The 24,187-nt window shown below is 45.3% G+C and overlaps 1 protein-coding gene across 1 annotated transcript in view; it reads right to left on the bottom strand.

The window, feature by feature from the left end:
• FAM102A (family with sequence similarity 102, member A) overlaps positions 1 to 24,187 on the bottom strand; it is a 33,809-nt gene that overhangs the window by 1,570 nt on the left and 8,052 nt on the right. The window contains exons 3-10 of the mRNA XM_009701738.1: positions 10,534 to 10,654; positions 10,192 to 10,221; positions 6,434 to 6,550; positions 5,893 to 5,939; positions 3,067 to 3,224; positions 1,811 to 1,915; positions 1,354 to 1,543; positions 1,044 to 1,165 (exon numbers count right to left, since the gene is read on the bottom strand). Of these exons, the coding sequence (XP_009700040.1) occupies positions 1,044 to 1,165; positions 1,354 to 1,543; positions 1,811 to 1,915; positions 3,067 to 3,224; positions 5,893 to 5,939; positions 6,434 to 6,550; positions 10,192 to 10,221; positions 10,534 to 10,654 (890 nt within the window). The remainder of the gene's footprint in view (positions 1 to 1,043; positions 1,166 to 1,353; positions 1,544 to 1,810; positions 1,916 to 3,066; positions 3,225 to 5,892; positions 5,940 to 6,433; positions 6,551 to 10,191; positions 10,222 to 10,533; positions 10,655 to 24,187) is intronic.

Consider the following 24,187-nt stretch of genomic DNA (forward strand, 5'->3'; position numbering starts at 1 on the left):
AGTGTGTTTCTGTGAATGCACGTGCATGCTTTCCGCTGTTCCCACAGTAATAGAGCCCCTGGGAACTCATCTTCTTGCTCTGAAAGAGAGCCTCATGCACAAATCAACCACAGCATTAAGCTTTGGAAGAGTAAATGCAAAGAAATTATTTCAGTGATACTCCTCCAGCTGCTTCTTTTAAGGTAATCCCATTGATTCAAGTTCTTGGTCAGCTTAAATACATCTGAACAGATGAGATGTGGGGCCTCACGCTGCTTTTGTAGGCTCACTGGAGGAGAAACTCGGCCTGTTCTGCTGGTGAGAAGTGGCTACATTCAGCCCAGTTTTTAACCCATGCTGAGTGAGGTGTAAATCCCCACATGATAAGAGTGTTGCTATGTGCAATGATACAAGGTGACTAATGCTAAACTATAGAAGCATGAATAACAAGCTAGGCTCGAAGTTAAAACTTACCAAAAACCCTCAACTAGATGAAAAAGATTGATTTCTAGGCTAAACTGGGAAATTAAAACAAATGCAGTGATATTATTAGTCTTCTCTTAACAGATGCTGTGACTCCAATGGAGAAAACCCCTTCTGAGGCTCTTAGATGGACCTGCTCACCAGCACACTGTGACCCATCTTTCTTCCCATCTTTTGGCAGAGATGTGCTGTTCCCCCTCCAGCTGTGCTCTCCTACTTTAATACATACCCTTGGGCTGACCCTAGAGGAAGGCCATGAGAGCAGCACAGACAGCTGATAACAACTGATTTCCACTGCACTGAAGAATCAGTATTTTTCCTCTCTCACTCTGTATGTTTGAGCTACTGTTCAACTTTTGCTGTAGTGTGTAGAATAGCAGCAAACGCTATCTGCCAATGGATGTGCAGCTCTCAAATCCACATGGTTTGTTCATCTACCACAGAAACACCTAGCAAGCACTGAAAGCAAATTGCTGTCAAAAGGGGAAGGGAGTCCATGGCAGATCAGATCCGACTGTAAAAGCTTGGCAGCCTTGCTAAAGGAACAGCCCAGACATCCCCTTTGAGATTCTTCCTCTCACCTTCAGTATTGCTGACATCTGTAAAGTCCTGACTCTGCATTATTTTCTCCACTATATCATCAGCATCGATCCTAGTGTCATCCACTCGGGTTGGGTGACTCTCCACTGAATCCTTTTTCCTCCTGGACAGAGAAAATAAAGGAAAAACTGACCCAGCTTTTAAAGACACAGACTTTCATACACTATCCTGCTTCTCTTGGCAATAGCCTCATTCTCAGTAGCTTCAATCCAATCTACCACTGCATGAAGACAAAGGAGTAGATTCTGTCTCGCCTTCCCAGAGAAGGGGCTTTGCTCCGCAGTTACTTACCGGGAGGGTCTATCCAGCAGGAGAGCTGGTCTGGGGGGGCGAGGTGGCTTCTCTAGTTTGTGGTCCCGCTCTCCCTCAGGACACTCCACCGTCATACTCAGCCCTCCAGACGCACTGCTGCTGGTGGAGGTATTCCGGCGATGGGTCAAGTCAGACATACTAGAAGAACGGGAATGCTCCGTGCTGTAACCTGCAAACACAGAGTGATTGCAAACCAGATCTTCTCCCCTTCCTGGCAATACAGTTAACAGGCAGGGCAGCTTCAGACCAGCATTTCTGCTCCCATATACAGAGGTTTAGACCTACATCTATGAGCTCATGTGCAGAGACTAAACAGGAGACTGATATTACAGAGCAGGGCAAGAGAGATGGCTGCAAATCACTCTCACAAGAGCTCACTCCAGGAAAGAAAATGGATGGGGCCAGTGCTGGCCGAGCAGTGCGGATCAATGGTTACCGGAGATCTTGGACTGCTGGCTGGCGTAGCTGGAGTTCCGTGAGTGCCCTGAGTGGAAGACTTCCTCTGGGCTGGACAGGTTCTGATCCGGTTCTTCTGCGACACCTGCCAAGGAACAACAGGGCACTCCACTTACACCGTGACCAAGCCAGCAGATTGCCCGCTGATCACCTTGGACTTGAGGGTGATCTTGGGACACTAGATCAAGGAAAGGGCAAGTCTGTTGGCAGAGCCCTGCTGTACAGGCTAGCACAGAACTTAGAAGCAGCTGGGGAGTAGAGAAGACAATAATGAGCTTCTCTGTCAAGTTTATCACTAATTCTAGCATCCAGCGCCCAAATTTACAAGCACCTCTTGGGGCCTGAAGGATCTAGAATGAGAGGTGGTGTCTGAAGCTCTCCATGGTTAAAAGCATTAAGCTAAGACCAAGAAAGCATCAAATGGTCATTGGCAGTAAAGTATTAAAATCTCCATTTGGGTGCTTCTCCTGTTACTACCTTTCCCCTTCTCTATTACTTGTGAGACAGCCCATGCCCTTTAAATCACATCCGGATTTGATGCAGAAACCTCAGCATAAGCTCTGCTCCTTTGCTATTGCCCCTGCTTGTGTCCCTTGCAGGAAGCTTATCCAAAAGTGCACAAGTGTAACACATTAGCCAGCTTTTTAAGAGCACTTGTACAGTGTGCTAAGTCACTGAGGTGATGAGACTACAGCGCTATTTTGGTGCAGTGTATCTGCCTGCACATTTGGAATGTGCTGGGAAAGAAAAAAAGCTATGGGAAAATGCAGTGCCCTTGAAAACGGGCTTATACAGAAGCCAAAGAAATCCACATCAGCAGCTGGAACAAGGCCATTAGACCTCAAACCAACCTCTAAAACCTTCAGAGGAACTTTTCTAGAAGCTAAGTCTGAGCAACAGAATACCTGAGTGGAGAACAATGTTAAGTGTCATTGAACACAGTAGAAAGCAGGGATGACTGCAATGCATGAATTATTAAATCCCCAGCAAAGAGAACAAATTGCTTTATCTCCACTAACAGAAATATGCATGTGGCAAAGATTTATCCTTCCTCTCCTCAGTTACGCTTAATAGATGGTTTTGTTTTTCTCACTTTTCTTAATGAACAGAGGGGTGAGGATGGGTGTGGAAAAACATGAAAAATTAAAGACTATCTGTGCTTACAACTGCTGGGAAAAACAAACCAGCATCCAGGCACAGCCAAGCATTGCACGGCTCCAGGACGGGCATTCATACCTGAGCTGAGAATGGCAGTTCTTGGCTTGGTCTGACGCAGAGAGCCAATCGTGGCTGAACTGCTGCTGCTGCTGCTTGTGGTTCCCTCACCCTTACAGGTCAGCTGCAAAGTAGAGTCCTGTCCCGGTATGGTGATGGATTTGGCGGTGGAAGGAGGCCTGTAATCAGAAGCGAAGAATATTACAAACTGTCAGGCAGGGACTGGGAATCACCCCACTGCACCAGCAATTCCCACTCTGCTCTGTCAAGAAGGGTTCTCCTGTCTCCCCCACCCTTCATGGTGGGGGAAAGCTGGCAGCCCTCTGTGACTAGCGGCACAGCGTGACATCGGATTTTGTTTTTCTACATGCAAGACTCAGGTCTTCTCTACCTTGTACTGCATCTGGACTTCATTACAAGAAAAAGCAAGTTTCTGAGGTAAATTAAGGCAAAAAGAGACCATTCAATCATTTATACAGGACAACAAGCTCAGAGCCTGCACTGTCCTCCAGAAGACCATCCAGAACTGCCCTTTTCCCCCAACACGTGTCCAGTGGCCAGATGGCTTTGCAAACAGGAATCAGTTTGCTGTTGTTCAGCTCTCAATTCCAGCACCCTTTCGTTACACCTTTCCGACTCAGGTCAAACGAGCCCTTTTTATCCTAGCAACCCCTACCCCCTATGATAGACTTTTACAATGATCAAATAACCTTTCCATTTTTTAACTGACAATTAAACTCCTTTTCAGCAACACTAAAGTGTTTTTCCAGCTGTCAAAATTATTTCTCTGGTTATTCTACGTGCTCCCAACATCCCTTTGTAAATGCTGACTGCAGGGCAGAGCTGCAAGTGCCTGGAGTCCCCTCCCTTCCTCCAGAAGGGTTTTTGGGTGGAAGCCACGGCACATGCAGCGTGGCAAAGTGAACATTCCTGTTGGAGCTCTAACCTCCCTATAGCCTGAACTCTGAACTGGAACTAACAGATCATCTTATGCTTTTTAAGCAAAGAGTGAGAAAGAAAAACTTTTATTGGTCTCATGTAGCATCTTCCCTCAGAGCTCCAAATGACAGGAGCTTTACAGTACTTTCGGAGAAAGAATAAAGCACCGAGAATATTTTATATAGGCAGCCAAACAGCTGTAAAGGTTTCAGGAAACCCACAGCATGCCTTCGCTAGGAAAAAACCCTCCCTAATCACGTTATCGGTGATTTACATGCACCCGGGTACTCTGGGGACTTTGCTGTGCAGGTTAATAACGCATTTACAGCCTTAATCAAGCAAACTATTCCTGCAGCAGCTGTCAGAGCAGCCCGTGGGTCTGTTGGCTCAGGCTGCTCTGCCCGCCTCTATGACACCCAGGAGGAGAAGGCTCATCTGAGCGCTGCAGAAAGTCAGTGCTTGGAAGTGATTTCCCAGCACAGTTTAATTCCTGCCTAATCCTCTAATGAGTGCCATTTATCAAAAGCTCTACTGATCAAGGACTATTCTACATGCAAAGCTTCCATTTTTAGACATTTGCACATTGTCAACATGTAAGGAAAAAATGCGAATGACTGCAAAAATCCTTTAAGAAAATTAGGAGGTTTAACTTTCAGACTGACCCTACTTATATTAAATGGATATTTATATCCAATTCTGTATCACTTTCAGGCACTCTAACAGTGGGACTTGCTTCCAGAGTGAAGGAGCAACAGGTATTTTTGTCAGACACATTATTGCTGGACATCCTAGTACCCTAGATTTAAAACATCTGTTACTGTTATAAAGTCATGGTTTAAGATATCCAAAACTTCTTTATCACACTTCCCTCTGAAACAGAAATTTTTCAGAATCAGATGACACTGCATTTAGGGTTTGAAAGTCTCAGAAAATCCTGTAGCACTATGGAAAGCCATTCACAAAATAAACCTACCAAAAATCATGCAACATTTTGTAACAGGAATGCAAGCTAATTTATACACTTCAAGCTAGCTCCTAAAATTAAACCTTTTAGCCCAGAATACCACTGCTACAAGAGATGCCCACAAGGTAAAGCTTTCTTCTCTCATACTGTTGGGAGTCAACACAAAATATTTCTGTCAGCACGTGGCAGTCCTGCCGTGTATAGTCACACACCTTACAGCACACTATGGCAGGCTGCCTTGGACTGCAGAGTCTTCCAACGTGGTATGAAGGTAGGTGCTGCCAGTATATTTGTTAGTTGATCCCCCGACAATTCTTTACGCAATAAAACTGCTTCATAGCTTAACGGTACTTATTCTTTCCTATCACGATGCCTTAAAGAATACACTATTGCAATTTCTCTGCTAATTAATACAAATTGTGAACCCGGGTCTGTGTAGAAAAAAAAAAGGAGAATTAAAACGTTTCAGCCTTGCAGTATTTTTGTTGCTGATTCAATTCAAGACCTTTATTGTGAGTGATATGTCCTGAAGTGCGTCCATTTCCAAGACCATTTTCTTCATTGACCTTTCCCTTCTCGGAGGTCAGTGAAACCAACCCCAGAGCTATGAGAAATTCTATCCTTCACGCAAAACATGAAGTTTTTCATCAATGTCCATTGGTTTCCAAAACCTAACTGACTCTAGCAGAGATAATACTGTGCACAACCAATAACCAAGCTGGGAAAACCAGAGCAGAGAACAAACCAGATAACAGCACAGGCCGGCTATGCTGTTCTGGCTGAGTCAACAATCCAGACCACCAGTTTCAAGCTTTCCCCTGTACTTCTCAATATCAAGGGCATCTTTTTCCCACCTCCCCATCAATTTTAGTCTCCAGCAGAGAACTGCAAAAGAACCAGGTGTCCTGGTCTGCGCAGAATGGGGCGCGCACCCAGAAACTCACGTTTTGAAGCAGGGGTCCCCCGAGAGCAGGGACATTCCGATCGTGACCTGAAGAGGGGGGACAAAGCACATCGTTAGCCATGCTGTGGTGAGCTCCTCGCTTCACAGCAGTCAGGAGGTCAAGGGCCAGGTGTAAAGATTAGCAAGACCTAGTTCCTTTCCAAAGGAAATCAGCTTCAGGGATTTAGCAAGGTATTTCCCTCCCTGCCCCAAATCACTGCCATCAGTAACTCCAAGTTGCAGTGGCTCAGCAGTACACCAGCCTGGCCTACCCTGACAACACACTTGGAACTTTTTTTTCACCCTCCTGTTCATGGTTTCTTTGATGGGTACCAAGGGTCATCGCTCGGCCAAATGGATACCAAGATATCAAAGGGCAAATCTGATAACGGGAAGTCTCCCAAGTCAGACAAACAGCATAAAAGCAAGATCCTTTCTCTGTACATAACAGGACCTTCTCTGAGGCTTGGCAGTGCACTCTGGCTGTGATCTTTTTGAATTCAATAGTAGGCTTTCCACTGTGGCAGTACTAGCTGCTGTACCTTTAGGATGGAGTTGTCCTGTCGGGTGTTCTTAGTATCATATCCTTCCAGCAAGCAGCAACGGACAGTGGATCCAGAGCCTGCAAATTCTGCCAGATTTAGATCAGCAAAGCCCAGCTGTAGCCAAGAAAACAATGGAGGGGAAGGGGAGAGAACAAAAATTACTCAATAAGGGATACATGGTGTCACACAGACTAAAGGAAGAGAGCGCATTTGTGAGCAAGGGCAGAAACAGGAGCCGGTACACACAGAGTCATAGCTGTGTGTGGAAGACCCCCTCCTCTCGAGGGTTGGCAGGCTCACGTTCCTAATCCCAAGCCAGGTGGACACTCAGAGGCCTTCAGGAAGCCAGCCCCGCATGGAGGAAAGATGGACAGGAGTGGTGCTGGCCAGGACGGCGTTAACCAGCCCACAGCCATTGCATAATGAAGGACATGGAGGGCACTAGGTCAACGATGTGGAAAAAACAGAATCGCACATACACAAACATAATAAGGCACTCTGTGTCAGGCCATCCCAGAATGCAGTGGAGCATGTGAACCAGGAGATGAAAGGATATTGTTACAGAGGAAAGTGAGACTGTCCTGAAAAACAAAGCTGAGACTTTCAGCACAGCAAGCTGGAAGTCCAGAGCCACGTAGAACTGCCTATGTCTCACCCCGACAAATGCAGCTGCTGGGCTGGGGGACTCCTGGAGCAAAGTTTCCTCAACACGGTTAAGATTCACCTAGCAAGCGGTATGTTTGACAGGCAGAAGGGAAGAGAAATATTTGGAGAGATTTTGTTGTGAGCTCTTTAAACCTTCTTTAACAAAAGGGAAGCAAATAGAGAAGGTGACAGAAAGGTAAAGATCATAGGCAAATTCAAAGAGGGTACCAATGCCTCTAGACTAAAGACAAACACAATGATGAGTATTTTTGTTTTTCTGCTCTAATTCCTGGTGTGTTAACACAGTGTTTCAAAGAAAAAGTTACAGCTTCTTTTACACAGAGCTTAAGCAATAGAAGTCGTGTCTCATCTAATCTGATCAGGAAGGGATACCATACCCCATATTGAGCCAAATGGTCCAAGCATGGAAAGTCTGCGTCACTCCAACATACACGCCAGCTTCCACGAGAACACTAGAGAAGGTGGAGAAGCAGCAGCTCAGACCTAGCTGTTATTCTGTGCACTGCAGTACGTTTCTCCTGCCCTGGTGTTGACAGCTGGATGATACAACTGAACCGGGAGCCCCAAACAGTAGCACCATCCTAAGGCAATGTGGTGCTCTGTCAACTGTGGAAGTGGATAGGGAGTCACAGCACAAACCACAGCCACTGCCGTAACAACCCTGGCTCCCACTGCTCCAAATCAAAAGTCTAAACCACAGTTTGCACAAGATAGATGATTTGGGGAAAGACAGCAGCAAGATTAGCACAGCTGCTTCCTCTATCCCATTCTCAAAGGGGAACAAGAGCTGATGGAAAAGGAGAAAAAGAAGTTGGATAGAGCAGGAACCTTTCTTCAGAAAAAAAAGGAAAAAAATAACCTAACTTTTCTCCCTCTTTTCTCCCTTCTTGAGAATTCCCTTCATGCAAGTGTTCCTCCATCCCTTGCTGTAGATGTTCCTCTGTCTCTTCTAGCCAAGGGCTACACTGCTTGCTGAATATTCACCGATAAGGAAAAAACAGTGTATTTTTATCTCTTAGAGATAAACAGGACAGGAGAAAGCCGTAGAGGGAGCTGCAATCCATCACTGTGACAAAACTGGAGGACAGAGGAGACATGGGACCACACCAGCAGAACAACAGGGCACAGGAATGGCCCAGACCCAGATCTCTCTTTATCCACCACAGCACTAACTTCAAGAAGATTGACACTGTAGGACAGAGTGTGGGAGAACCCTCCAGTGACCCATACAGTGTGCTGAGGTCAGAAGTTCTTCTCAGGAAGCAGACTCCCAGTATATAGAGGAAGGATCCCCTAACAAAAGGATGTTTTCAGATGCAACCTTTCAGAATAGTTTCCTCAGTTTTCCAGCCGGCTGTCGGTGTTTCTTCCAGCTCAGGGAAGGAGTTTCCGCTTTATCAATCCTTCCTGTTGGCTTCCGCTCTATAACCCCTGACACCAAAGTGACATTAACGTCAAACCAAAAGGTGTACGAGTTGATGGAAACTCTGCCTTGAGCACAAACAGCTCCATCACTCTCAGTCCCTGTTGAAGGGGGACCAGGTAAAAAGGGCATTCACAAGCTGCATTTTCCTCTACATCTGCTGCCACGACCGAAGGAGGTTTCAGCTGAATTAATATAGTTTAAAAAGTTGAGAACTCATTGTTTAGAATGGGAAAATAGCTGCATGGACATACACCACAGACTTCTGCTAGAAATATTAGGAATCCCAAGTCATCCAGTTCTGCCATGAGGGCCTGCCTGGTCCACAGGGCAAGACTGCAAGGCTTAAATCACCCTGTCTGGTGTGACAGCTCTTGCTTCTGAGCTGCCAAAATGTTCGGGTCATCTTCTGTTTAATCGTAGGAGAACGCATCTGTCTTCTTCACAGGAGACCAAGCAAGATACCAGCCCAAGAGATGACAAATACTTGAGATTTGGTCTTCAAGTTCTGGGCTGGAGCAACTAAGTCTCTTTCAAAATGCCACTAAACACAACTGGAGCCTGAGTGAAAATGGAGTAGGTTAGAACATGGCCTGAATAAGAGCCCAGGTTAACTCCACCATGGAGACATACTTTCACACTTCCTGTAATTCTGCATTTCCAAATACTGTCAGAAGCTTAAGGATTGACACTGCAGGAGGAACAGGCTGATGCATTTACTTTGATTCAGAGGCATGTCTCTTCCTCCAGCTAGGCTGCTCTCCCTGGACAGGCAGCTCTGCAGAATGGAGGAATAATCTCCTCCCTAGTGTGAATTTAGTGAAAGAGAAACTGATGGCCCTAGAGACCACGTCCTAATTAGTAACAAAAAAGGAACTGTGTGGGCAGCAACATTGCCCTCGACCATGCAGCACAGTAGTAGACAGGAGCGAGTGCCGTTCACCTTTCAAAGTCAGTTGCTTCCATGGTCTCAGGAAGGATATCGCTTAGAAGAAATTCTTACACGGTCGTGCGTGACCTGAACATCTGTTTATTAGAAACTAGCAGCAGTGACTCATTTTCAAACAAACATGGTTTCGGGCTCTGTGCGAGCTCAACTTCTAAGCCAACATTGTCTCTTGATCCAGCACAAAGAGGAGAAAGGGGGCGGCCCATTGTCTCTCCCATAGCACAGGCAAGAAAGCTGGGGGGAGCAAACCAAAACTAACATCGCTGCTGACCCGTCTGGTTTTTGCCTGATTGTCTCCTGTGCTTTGGAAGGCAGCGATTTCTGCTGTAGGTTTCTGCCTGCACTTGTGAGGCAGCGAGGTGCCTACCCCAGCTGGCTGCTGTGTTCTGGAGAACAGAACTGGAGTCTGTTTCTTTATTAGCAAGACACTGCCAGAAGCCAGAGAGTTCACATCTGACTCAGAACTTCCCCAAAGTTTGAGGACATGCAGATCATCTTCCCAACCCCCTTCTCAAATCCATATCCAGTGCAACCTGGATCCTGTCCCAGCAAGTCGATTTTTTCGGGAAATTACTTAACTCAGGCTTAAACTAAGAACTAATGACCGTCTCTCCAGATTGCTTCACACAGCAGCCACTGGTTTCTAATGGGTATAAAGCACTAACAGAAGACAAGACCATCATCACTCTGCCACATCTGCCCTTTCTGTGCTCTTACCTTCGAGTAGGTTTTTCCGCCCTTCAGCTCCTATAATGGGAGACAAAATAAACAGGAAAAGCAGTTATTATATGTGCTGGGGAAACAGGGGGAAAGTCATTACTCAGTCCTGGAATTTGCTCTCGGGATTTCACAAACCTCTGTCTCTCAAGGGTTACCACCACCCTGGTCGCTCCCACCCTCGCTGGAGAGAGAGGCTCCGTTCGAGTCACATCCTGGCCCAAACAATCTTTCCTTCCCACCACTGTCCATGCAATTCTTCTTGCTGCCAAAAAGCAGCTAGTACCCAACACCAGTACACTGGTGGTACTAACCTGCCAGAAGCAGAAGGTAGATGCTCACCTTACGGACAGATACTCGGCAGATGCAGGGGTCCAGGAGTCCTGTGGCTGGGTTGGCACTCATTTTACACACAAAGGTGAATTTCTTTTTCCAGCGGACACAGTTTTCCTGAACTTCCTCTCTATGAAAATTAACCCCCCCCAAAAAAAACAGTCTTCAAATAAAGGTACAAAGCCAAATCAATCCCGACTATTAAATATCTTTTTTAACGACTGGCAACCTGGCCTGTAAAGATCCTCTACAACACAGCCTGTTCCATACCACCTGAAACCGCACCACACAAAGGTGTTATGTTAGCATCAAACTTTTCACTAGTCAATACAGGTAAAATCCACCTAGGTTACAGGGAAGACTAATCATCTCATCAACAGAATTTGCCGTTAACAGCACTCTGACATTTCCTGCTTAGCCAGTTTAGCTCATTCATTGTCCAGCCTGGGCAGAGACAACCTCTGTAACTGAACCGGGCTGAAGGTTCGCAAGCTTATCTTCCTACTATATGCCTGTTTTGTATAGCCTCTGTACAGCAAATGTGCTATGTGTCCTGGACAACTTGTCCTTCCCAGGCAGCCATCCTGCATCGTACACTGGGACTAAGCCAGTGAGGACAGCCAGCTCAAAGGAGGACAAAAATGCACATGGAAATGTTCCTGGGTGCATGCAGACTGGACCATGCCAAGCGAACACAGTGCTTCAAATCATGCGGGGGGTTCAGACCATAAAGTGGTCTCAGCCATGGAGGAGGTGCTTTTGCTTGCACAGCTTCTGAGCAGCCTACTCTGATCTCCAGAGCAAGCAGAGTAGGACGTGGCTCTGGCATAGCCTGAGCCAGCAGGAGGAAGAGAAGAAGCCTTCCCGAGCACAGGAATCGCTTCAAGTATAGCTTTGGCTTCTGCAGAGCCCTCAAGCTGGATTTCACCCTTCAAAGGAGGCCAGTTCAAAGGAGCCTGGAAACGAGGTGTGTGGGTTCTTCCTTGGGGCTTTGGTTCCCTACTGAGCCTCTGCAGGACCTGATCCGTTTATGGCTCAGAGCTTGGCCCTCATCCAATTAAGTTCTCAAAGTAATGAGGCCAGGGAGGAGGGAAGCGAAGGCACTTTTGACAGCTACGAGCTAGCAAGTTTGCATCTCTTATCTCTCTTAGCATAGGACAAAGGGGAGAGGGCACCTGATAAACTGTTTGCTTTAGCAGGGAAAGGCAGGCTTCCCACCATCAGACCCAGGCACGGTGCAAGCCAAAGAGATCAGTGGCAAAGGGGAGAACAATCAGTCTTGGTACTGCTTCAACTCTCCTCCTGGGAAGGAAGGGGCAGAAGCCAGCACACAGCCCAACAAGTCCTTCTGCAACCTCGAGATGAGCCCAACAGGACAGATACCAGGGACTGGATCCTCACCCAGGAGGTCCTTGCTAGTCCTCTGAGCTACTTTGTGGGACCTGAACGTGCCAGCCAAGGCAAACGGAGAGAACAGAAAAGAAGTAGCTGACAAATAACTGAAACCTGTAATCCTCTGTAATGCAGATAAGGGCTGATCATCCCTGTTTAAAATGTGGGAAAACAGAAGGCAGCAATTCCTTCAAGGCAGTGAACTTCAACACCTTCCAGACAGACCTATGGCCAGCTACTGAATTCATTGAAAAGTGAGGCACCTAAGTGCCAAAAATACCTTTGAATCTGGGATTAATTCAAGATGAGATCTGGTTCTCATTGCCCCACTCAACTCACTCCATCTCCTTCCGACAGGAGGAGAAACACTTCCAGGGGATTAAGAAGGCTTTGCCTGTAATAAAATATTCACTGAGCCAGCCAAATTAGGCAAGTTACATTTCAGATGTGAGGTGCCTTAAACCTGACTTAATAGTAGGTATCTCGAATGACCTAAAGGAAGGAAAACTCAGATACAGATGAAGGAAGTAATTCAACAGAACAGAAAAATGCTTGCAAACACACGTACTTCAGAAACACAAGGAAGCTACATGGGATGCAGAAAACAATATTTCAGCAGCAGTAGTCGTCTTTAAAAAGGAACCGCTATTATCTAGAGAGCAAGGCTAACGCTAATTCTGCTAACACCGGAGCTTCAAGCTGAATCCTGGAAGGCAGCTACAAGCGAATGATCTTCAGATCAGACAGGTACAACAGCTCATTGCAGCAAACCTCATTCACAAAGGCAGTTCAGAGCTCTAACTCCTGTCACAAGTGAATATTTTAGTGACTAAGCTCCGGCTCCCGAAAGCCCATCACATGCACCCAGCTCCCCGCAGCTGCTTCGTCACTAGGATCGGCAAGAACTGCTCTAGCATGCGAGTTTCCTCACTCGTGAGTTCTCGCTCCTATTACTGTGCAGCTATGATTAAGCATCTGCTGGATGCTAAGTCCAATGAGGGCTAATTACCTCAAAACGTGGCAAAAAGTACTGATTAGTAATAAAGAGCTCCTTCACAGCTAATTTGCTGTTAGCATAAGCTCTGCTAACACACATTCTGCTTCTTATTAAAGATGTATGTTGCCTTTCCAAAACTGCTGTAGATACCACATGGCGCAAGGGATTAGGAAAAGGATTTGAGGGGGGGTTATGTTACCCACAGCACCGTGAACACAAACCAGAGCTGCAGGTGCAGGCATAGCTTGGGGCTTTTTAGGTCTTCAGAATAGTCTGCACAGGGTGGAAAGTCGTTTACAAGTTAAGATGCAGAGCTGTTTTCCAGTCACAAGTTTCACAACCGTTCAACAATGACTTTCAACTTTCTTTTTTACTTTAAAGAGTGGCCTTTAAGGGTGGGACCTGGGTCTGTATTGTTAGACAAGCAAGCGACAGCACTATTGTTTCAAACCAAACTCCAAAAAATTAGTTCCACATTTCCAAAAGATGGCATGTGTGGAAGTAATGGGCTTTGTCTATCTACCTCCCATCAAGCTATCATTAGGGTGGTAATTACAGAACACTAAAATAGGGAAAAAGAGTGGACTCAGATGAGGAGCAGTTTTGTATTTAGCCCTAGAATATTCTCTGATGTACAATTAGGAATCATCGCACAGAAACCAAAACCACACAAGATGCGTGGTGAGGGCTGCAGCACTGAGAGGCGTTTCCTTCCATCCTAATCACAAGGCATCTAAAAGCAAAGCAGAAACTAACAGCTTAAAACCAGAAGTGTCTAATTTTAAGTTTTACTCTGTATTTGGAGAACCAGAAATAGATCAGACCAATGCCTGGTACTAGGTGCCAATTCAATGGGTCTTCAGAAGTTTTATTTTAAAAAAGCTGTCTGTACCATTTTGCAAAAAAGACTTCCAGAATGTTGAATTCCTGCCAAGCTAAGATTTGCCCTCTTCTGACTTGAGACTTATTCCAAGCTGTGTAATTACTCTTCCAGACCTAAATACACCTCCTTAGAATAAACCAATGCAATCCTGCGGCAGCTTTTGTGAAAAGTGGAGCTCCAGAAAGTGCTTCTCAGGGTCTTCCAACCCTGGAGCTGCTCATCTACCTCCAGCTCCTTGACCAGCCAGAAGGGATCATTTACTGCATCCCCCAGCCACCATCCGACCCTTTAAGAGATTTACCAGAAAAAGAGCAATTAGATGTTTCACCATAGCGTGGTATGAATCCAAGTAACAGGAATGATGCACAGCAGCGATCCACCAGTTTACCTACTTTTACAGGAGTAGCAGTGTGCTTGGTGAAGCCACCAAGGCCTCTTTGGGTTCAGATCTCACACACAGCCTTACTGCAGCTCTAGAGCCAGGCGGAGGAACACACGATGAACAGATTTTAGAGAAGAGATGTTTACTGACTAGTGCCCTGGACAGAGTAGCACTGTTACAGAAAGCCACAAAGCTCACTATGAATGCAAGTTAGCTAAAGCAAACACTTCCAGAAAAAGGCCACGTATATGACCCATGCTATCTTGGGCTACCATGGGCCTCTCTCCCACATGAAAACCTAGCTAATGAAACACCAGAACAGAGATTAAAACTTCTATTTACAGACTCAAAGCTGAGTTGCACCCAACTGGGTATCATGCTTCAAATACACAACCCGCTGAAACAGTTTAGCCTTGCTGAAACATTTAGAAAAGCAGATGCTTCACCCTTACTTTATGGCAGTAGTCACATGTAAGACAATTAAAAGTACGAAACATCATAAAAAGGCCACAGGCTCACTGGGAGGGTAGCGGCAAGAAAAAATAGCTTTCTAAGTCAAACATTTCAGTAGAGCAGTGTGTCTCAGTCTGATGTTTCATGCACGGGAGCAGATGTGGGAAAACCTCAGGCTAAATCAGACAGTATATAGATAAGCATACACAAAGAGCTTCTTATTCAGATTTCCTCCTCCTCATCTACACTAAGGGGGAGGGCAAGCTTTCCTATTTTTGATGCCCAACCCACATGCTCACTGTCCCCTCTCTCAGAGATGTGGATCTGTGTCAGACCCTTCAAGCAGAACTAATCCTCCTGCCTGCTTGCAGCAGACAGTTACCCACATCCTCCTCGCTGGTTCACCACTGCATGCAGGAGCACATCACTGAAGCAGCATCTCGATCTGATGAGGCACAACAAAGATAACACCATTTTAAAGAGGTCAGCAAGCCAACTCCCAGCTCAGATTCATTTCAGTGCGACGGATTGAAAAGTAGCCCTCGAAGGGGCCCTGACACGCCAGCAGTGAGTCTTTTGGGGAGGAAAGTAACACAACCTCAGTGATGTAGGTACAATCTCCTCAATCAGAGGTGGGGAAAGAGAAAAAAAAACCAAAACACTAAAATCAAGTTATTTCAGCAGATTGCATCTGAAGGACATCTTCTACAGCATTTCTTTACACAGCTCTGCTTTCAGCTGCAGAGACCCACTATTAAGACAGCCTCATCTATTCCCCAGCACTTCCGAAGGGTGAACTACAGCAGGATCACTGACACTCCCTTAGCTTGGCACAGTCTGGAGCGATCCTGCATTACGCTCCAGAGAAGATAGTTACTATTTTAACCAGGTTATCTAGTGCAAAGCTGTAGCAGAGACCTTTGGTAAGGGCAACAAAAAGTCCCTGAAAAACCTGTTTCAAAACTGACTTTCTAAAGATGCCCAGGTCAGTAACCAGTATTCACACCATGGCGTTCACAGCACGCCAACATTTATACCATCCCACTAACACAGCAGGTCCTGCTACAGACAGAGGGCCTAATCACTGCCTATAAAGCACAGAAAATACAAAGGTGGGTGAACATATATATATAAAATAGAAAGCAAGCCTTCATTTAGCCATTAGCTGGTTTAGATATATGATCCAGAACCTGTAGGTACCCCCAAATAATGGGCTTAGGACAGGGCACTTCACTGCAACACTCGTATTATTAAAGAAAACTGCAGCTCTGAGGCTTTGCCATCCAGATGCCTGGCGAGGAAAAGAGAGAAAATCAACAGCGAACAAGATGCACCATTGGCAGACAGCACACCAAACAGCAGCGTGGGAACGTATCACCTTAGTAAAAGCTTAGGGCTGTCATCTTTTTTATCTTGCTGTCAAGCTCATGCAGGCCAAACAAAGGTGGAAAGCAGAAGCAAACACAATGCAGCAGTAAGTGCCAGGTGCTGGGAAGCTCAGCGGAAACGTATCCCAAGAACTAGAGGTGACACACTATATTCCTTGGGGAACACCATACAGCATCATAAAATCCACCTGGATGCACAATGCATGGAAATCCAAGGCAATTTAACCTGGAGGTGTACACGTGCTTTACGGCAAGTTATTTACACGGAGGGGTTTTGCCTTCTCTGAGCAGAAGAACAGAAAGGGCTGCGAGTAGCTCTCAACAATAAAGTTACTCTGTTTTGACTGGGCTTACATCACTGACGAGAACAACTGCCAACCCAATGAGCTGGACATCTCCCCCACTGCAAACAACCCTGTATTCTCCAGCTGACAAGTGCTGGTTGTTGTGTAGTAGACATTAGCAGTTATGATGGAAAAATGGCTCAGAGACAGATGATGCAGACTGTGTTACTAAGAACTAAGCAAGCCTTTGTCATTTGAAACAAGTCTTATTTGGATGTTTCACTGCAAGTGTTTTAAACAAGGATTCAGCAGTAAGGTCATCACATCTACCACCTACTCGCAAAATTAACTTCTAAATTCCCAGCAAACCCATTCCAATGACCCATGGTGGAGAAGGACACCTCCCCACATCTCCCTCTTGGCATCAGCTTACACCTATTAATTTAGTTCTTCATTCGCATCAGAGGGTACTACGTATGGGCTCTCCAAATGCCAAATTCGAACACCAGCACTTTTAGAATGAAGCATTCACACGATCCAACATTTTTCTGGGGCAAACAAAGCAAGCTCCAACCCTTCTGGAGGGCTTCGCCATGCTTGCTCAGTTCTGCCTCGCGCCAGGAGATGGACATTTATCCACTCCTGCTGTTTGCTGGCAGCTGGGGAGGTGGGGGAAGAGTGAATGGGGAAGGAAGAGTAGGGGAAAGTCAGCTCAGGAAACTAGATTCCACTTACGCAGTTAATGGCACAGCCTGCATAATCCCTGTTTGACTGGAGAAGAGACAAATACAGGAAAAAGGATTAACGGCAACTGTACAGGAAAGAAAAAAGCTAATGGAAGAAACTTCAGCCACAGCTGAGAAGCCAAGGTAAGGAACAGTCAAGACCATTTCACCCAGGGACAGGGGATGACGATGACAGCACCAAGTATGAGAAAAGCAGGCAAGAAAAGAACTGGAGCAAAAACAAGGCAAGCATGAAATAAAAACAGCATACAAAGAATGATTTAGAAATCCTCCTCATGAATAAGCTGGTATCTAGCAGGCAAGTGATTTGAGTTTTTATGGCTTTAACCTTATTTCCAGAAGAAGCCTATTTCCATAGAAGCACAGCTTTTGAACCATATATTACAGTTCCCTCCAAGGCAGTGATCAATCTTGATAAAGGTCCACCAGTACAAGCCAGGCAGTGATAATACCTACTGGAGAATGGGGGTGGCAGTCAGTCAATCACCAGCAGAAAACCCTCCAGCATCAGCATTCCTAGCTGTGTATTAACAGCTTCTTTGAAAGGCAGTAATTCAGTTATGCCCGGACTCCACTCACGTGCATCCAGACATGTGTCTTTTACAAGTGACAGACACAAAATCCTGCTCCTCGTCCAGAATGTCCTGTAGGCAAGAGCTCTCCAGTGCACTCCATCTCATGCACTCCAGATCACTGCACTGGGTAGCCACACTCTCCGGTAAATCCAGGGCTTCTAAAACCTAGCACTGAGGCTTATCTTAGAAATAAATATTTCCAACCGTTCCTTGTATCTAAATCTTAAAACCTTCAAGCTCCTCCTAACATGAACTATGTTAAAAATACTATGAGAAACAAATGAAATCATTTTTTAAAATCATGCAGTCGGGGACTGAGTGCTACAGCAGAACTTGCACAACGAAATAAAAATTGTGCCAAATGAAGAAAGAAATTCACAGAATAATGACCCTTTAAAAGTTAAGCTATAGAACAAGTCAGATGAGTTTTGAAAGGGTAAGCAAGGGTGGAGCAGGGAGAAGGCAAGGAGAAATAATTCTAACAGACTGAGCTGCAGAGCAACAAGGGACATGTACATGGCACTTTAGAGGCAGGACATGCCCAGCAGAGTCAGTCTGCTTTGAGGTATTTATAATTTACATTCTGTCATCTTGAAGCAGAGAAGAAAAGTCGGACATCAGGAAAACAAGGACAAGAAGGGACTGTAACAGTAAACGCTGTGCAATACATCTACTGTTACAGACTGTGCTGAAGACAGACTAACCCGAAGTAGCACATATCCAAGGACTTCTTGCCACATCTACAGAGCACAAGCTCTTTTTGGTCAGAGGCCAGGGACATGTGCCAGGAGCAAAAACATCACAAGCAAAGAACCAAAAACTCTGAAGTGTAAAGAAAGGAGTAACTGGATAGATGACTCAGTTACTGAAACACAAGTCTGCAATAACGTGCGCATTGAACACTGAAAGACGTTATTGCTTTTTTTGAACTCCGATCATGCACTGAGTCACCACACCAACTCCTACTTCTATTGTTCTGATAGATTACGATGGAGCTGGATTAGCCAAGAACAAACCATGTGCCAGGTTGCCAAGCCCACCACCAGTGCTTTCCTCTCCTAAGTAAATTCACAGGGATTTCAGTTACAGAAGAAACAAGCACAGGTCTGCACTGCAGATTTCACTTCAGTCTGCCCAGGTCAGCCACCAGCTGCTACACTCAGGCTGCCGTACGTTGGTGCTGCATTCTCCAGCCTGTCTGGGATGCATTGTTCCTCCTCCTCCCGTGGTTGCAGATGCATTATTCCTCTTGCTCTTCTGGTTGACCTATGCTGCAGAAGACTGGGCTACCTTGCAGTTCACACCCAGCACGCTCTGAAGAACACGTCCGACTCTGGGCATAAATACCTTTCAGAACTGATTTTCCACAACTATGACCACTGCATCAAATGTGCTCTATGCATAAAACAGGCATGGGGACAACTTAACTAAGGAGGGCTCCTGAACTCTTACCTATGCCTCCTGCCAAGTCAGCTGGAGTTACAGGGGATGAGCAAACCCCAGCTGAGGGACCTCCATGTTACTGGGTGACGGAGGGCACAGAAGGAGGGAGTGTTCGGGCTCATTGCTGAGTCAATTGCACAGTAAAAAAATCCACAAAAGTTAAAAGTGGGGGAAAAAAAAAATCCTGACTCTTCCAGGGCCTGTTTGCCCTTTAGCCAAAGCACAATTCAAATTTCCCCTGCAGTTCTAACAGACAGAGGAACTAAAGCTTCAGAAGGTCCCAAATGCTTCAGAAAAACTCTGAGGTTTGTTCTGTATAGATTCTTACAAGATTAAGGTAGATTAACTCACCATATTTCAGAGTCAGTAAGTGTATCTGTATCACACTGCAGCTTAGAAAGCCTTTTCACTTCTGGCAGACCACAGATGTAAAATGAAGATTCACTGATTATCCATTGCTGATATATTTATAAACTTTCTTCATCCCCTAAGTGTTAGCTGTCATTCTGAGAGATTCCAGATTTGCCTTTTGCTGACTAAATTTAAACTCCTAGCAAAGAAAGACAGCAACATAAACTCCACCAAGGAGAACTCTGACAATATCCCTACCACACAGGGTACAAGACAGGGCTACAACTCCATGATGCAAGAATGCTGTGTTTGTAAACAAGATGCTCTTACAAAGGAAAAAGAAAGCTACCTTTCAAAACAAAAAAAATCCACACATGTGAGAAAAAACAAGACATGGATCAACTCAATGCTCCAGAGCTTTGCTGGGACAGTAAATCTGGAAAATGAAAACCCTGAAGGGAATCAACCCAAGACTAGGAACAACATCCCTAACACAAGTGATGTACACAGAGACAAATCTTTTTGCCTCTAAGGCAGACTTACAGCATGTGAAGTCATATTAATGCCAGAATAGTTAAGTGACATTTTTTTGCCAATATCAATCCTGTTTCAACCAGGAGAGTTTGCCAATATAGCTGTACCAGAGAAGTCTTTATAGTACCAATTAACCTGCACATGAGGCCAAGTTCGTTTCTGGAATAATTTCATTAATACCATGTAATATCACTGCAATTTGGCTCAAGTACGCTGAAGAGCCCTTCAGTAAATAAGCTGCCTGAAGTCAACTCCAGTGCTAAAAGTAGGCTTAGTTACCCAAGAGGTAACACCCTACCGTGCTCAGACGTGTTCCCCTATGAGTCACTTCTATATGGTATACATTTAGTCAAAACCAATACAACAGTCCAGCAGAAAGCCCTTTATATGTTAACACCAGCTTTTTCATTCCACGATGAATACAGGTGCTTTATGATGGTTCCTTTATAAATGCACCATTCAGCAGTGCAAACCAGGTCACTGGTTTTAAGGACAAGGTACAAAGACATTCTCCCTGAACCTCCATCCCCACCATCAACATCTATCGCTGTTAGGGTTTATCGGCAAAAAGGCTACTCGGCAGAAGAGGTTTGCAAATTAGAAGAGGCTGTTGATTAAAGCCTGCTGCCCCTTGACTTGTCACCATACTGGTGGTGACACGCTGGGATTTCTATACTCTGTCTGTCCCAATTCTCCCTTTTCTGCTGCCCCAACTCCGGAGTGTGTCAGAGCCAGGAAGAAGGGAGTGAAAGAGGTCTGAAATAGAACAGTTATAGCTGCTTTCTCTCCTCTGGAGCCACAGCTCCAGACAAACGCAATTCTCTAAGACAGACCAATATCTCAGTGCAACTTGTCCTAATCAGAGAAAAGTAATTTCATAATTGCATCTTGGTTAAAAGCAGAATATAGGAGAGTTCTGCACTTTGTGACAGCAGTTGCTACTGGTTAAGCTCCTGGGAGATGTTAGCATAGGCTCCCACTGCTCCGCTGCCAGGAGTGGGTTTCTGAGGATCACAGTTTTTACCTCCTCTGTGGCTGTTGCTACGAGCTGTATTCAGACACACGCCCTTGATTTTCCCCTAGAGAGAGCAAATGACATTGGAGATGTGTATGCACCACTCTGGAAAGAAGACAACATGCAGATTTGTTTTTAAAAAACAGACATACTTGCACAGAAAGCAGAAGCCATTGCTATAAACCTACATCAGAAATGGGCCTTAAAGAGAACAGTGGCCAAACAGAGTATGATCAGCTACTCCCTGTACAGCAGAAAAAGGGTATTCAGCAAAGCAGAAAGGCAGCAAATGTAAAAAACAGTTATAGGAAATACACTCCCCCACAACACAGTTTCCCTTGCGGTAAGGAGCACTGCAGGCTACTGCAGGCATAAGATGAGCAGCACTGCACTTGAAAGCAATTCAACATTTATGCAGATCCCAATTGCCTGGTGTTACCAAAGTATGAGATAAACCATAACCGGCCGCTGACAGAAGCCAGGAAAAGAGCTTTTCTACAGAGGAGTTATTGCACAATTAATCTGTAACAGAAGCAAGCAAACTACCTTTGAACAACCCTTGCTGCTTAGTCTGTACACAGGACACTGCACTAGCTGGGGCTGACCTGGTACAGCAAGTCTACGTCAAAGTATGAATGCTATTGCTCCATTCTAGGGCAATGGAGCATTAAGAGATCTAGAAAAATTGCTGAATTATAAATATCCTAGATTCCTCCCTCATTCTGTGAGATGCAGGCACAGCCTAGGCGATAATGGGAAGAACAGGAACTAGCAAGAGAAATAGAAAAAGCATGATGAAAACACAACCAAGCCAGCAACCCTCTCCACAACCTATACCCATGCAAACGAAATCCACTGAAAACCATGATACCACACGCAACCTCAACTTTGCTGTTTCAAGCATGGATAAAGTCTAAAAGAGTCCAATACAAGGCTGGGGAAAAAAAATAATTCTCTAAGCCTGAGTTTTTCCAGACAAGCATTTCCTTCCCCCTCTCCTGGCCATTTGCATTTCTATTTTGATGAGCAATATTATCCCTTAAAGACTGGAAACAAAAGTGACTGGACGGAGAACAAGGCAATTGGAAACCTTTGGCAGGGTTTGCTCTGGCCTCCTCGTTTTGTACTCCTCAGACTCACAACTTGCATTTCAGGAGGAATGGAAAGTCCAGTGGCAGGCAGGAGCACACGTAGGCGCATGCTGACCCATCTTTCATGTGGCAGCTGCCTGAAGGAGCCTCTGTTGATCATTAACCCAATATCTGTTAGTGAAACATCTTGCCGCAGTCATTTCATATGAAGTTTTATTCTGGAAGCAAAATGGAGGTATGCAACTACCCCAAATTGAAACCCTGAGGCTACACCACTTTCATGGGGTTTCCTAGTATGGGTTCCTTCATCTGCTTTTCCATTGCAAAGCCAAACTGGCGTATAATGCTTGGTAATTTCTGAAAGGCACTAAACAAGACCTTAAATTTAATTTTCTACATTTGGTACACTGAAAAGCAAGAGAAGGGACTTGCCTCATTAAGGCAAACATGCAGCTCTAGGAAGCAGTAATCCCAAAAGAAAGTTTTCTAGCTGCAGTTGTTTATTTCAGAGAGCCCATTTCAGGCTAGTTACCAATCATATGCAGGGGTGATGGTCTCTGTGGGTTTCTAAAGTTGCACTGCTAACTAGTGCTGCAGCTTTCTAGCCCTTCCAGGACAGTAAATCCATATACTGTCTTCCTTCCTCCCATGTAAGCACCCTCAGTGCTTTCAGGCTGAATAGACAGGGTTCATTTCTTATTTAGAATACGGCATACAGCAGTAAAAGTATTTTTAGCTTCGGTCCCGTCTCTTGCTACAACATGGGGCATCCTTCAAGGCCTCCTCTCACCAATGAAGTATGATACATTCAGCCAAAGGAAAGGCATAATCCTGCCCTCTTGCCAGCTCAGCTACTTTCTATCCGCAGGGAAAGCATCCATTATACAGACTGTACATGCTATTACTTATCTAGAACATCCTGTCTCTTCCACACTTGCCTCCTCCCAATCCTCTAGTCTCCATGTGCTTCCTGTTCGTTTTCTTCCTCATCCCCATAACCCCATCCCATTTCCTCGATCTTTTCCTCATCAAGTGAGCTATACGGGAGAGCCACAAGAAGCACGTGAAAATGACATCCATGAAGATCAGCAATTTTGAATCCTGCAAAACAATTCCCTTTCTTGCTCATCAGATTAAAAATACACCAAACAAGAAGGCTGTTCATCCAGTGAACACAGGCACAACTGTCTGTTTAGTGGGAAGAGCCTTTCAAACCCAGGCACTAAAATGAGATGCTGAGTCCCACTGTATGGTACCAGAGAGATCATGATGCCAAGTCCGGAGTTACGATAACGATGTGTATCGTGTCTCCCAGCACATGCATAAAGGCATAATATGAATAAACAGCAAGAAAAAAAAGCTTCTCATCCTGCAGGGTAAGCAGCTGGTACTGGGGTGGGGTAATACATCCAGCCACCTGAAATAACACCTCAAATAATTACCTTTACAGCATGGATTACTGATAGGAGGTCACAGGCTGTTACAGAAGAAACAAGCAGACCCAAATGCTGGTCCAGGGCACTCCTAAAGGCTTCTGTTTTATTATAATTAGCCACAGCTACAAAATAATTCCTGACCCATTTCAGAGCAGGCTGTAAGCCCAGCACAGAGCCAGCAGCCCACGGAGGATGCAGAACATATCCTGTTTGAAAAAGGGAGGCTGCATACAGAGCCACATCCGTCTGTCCTTGCACAGATGAGACTTTACAGAGTCACGCGCAGGTGGATGCTGCAAGAGCTCACCACCATCCCACTGTCAGGCTTGCGAGCACACAGGCTGGCCCTGAAGTGAGGGAGGTTTCTGATATGAGGGAGATGATGGGTTCTTTCCCGAAACACTACCAGATGTAGCTTTCCTGCAATAAAATAATAATAAGAAATAAATCTGTACCTACCTCATTTATCTAGAAACTGCTACCAGGACAACTTGCCACTGGCAACTTATGGCCTATTAAAATACCAACCACTGTGGAGCAAGACCACAGGCTCCCGAAGGCATACATGAATTCCTCAGAAATACAGCTACAATACCAGAGTCAACACTAATGGCAGCTCAAGAGCACAAAGAATCAACAGACTGGAAGCCATTTAGGTTTTCCCCTGTACTTCAGAAATAAACACATGTCTTA

This window comes from Cariama cristata, unplaced genomic scaffold (assembly GCF_000690535.1).
Source record: "Cariama cristata isolate BGI_N322 unplaced genomic scaffold, ASM69053v1 scaffold13720, whole genome shotgun sequence".
Classification (NCBI taxonomy): Eukaryota; Metazoa; Chordata; class Aves; order Cariamiformes; family Cariamidae; genus Cariama; species Cariama cristata.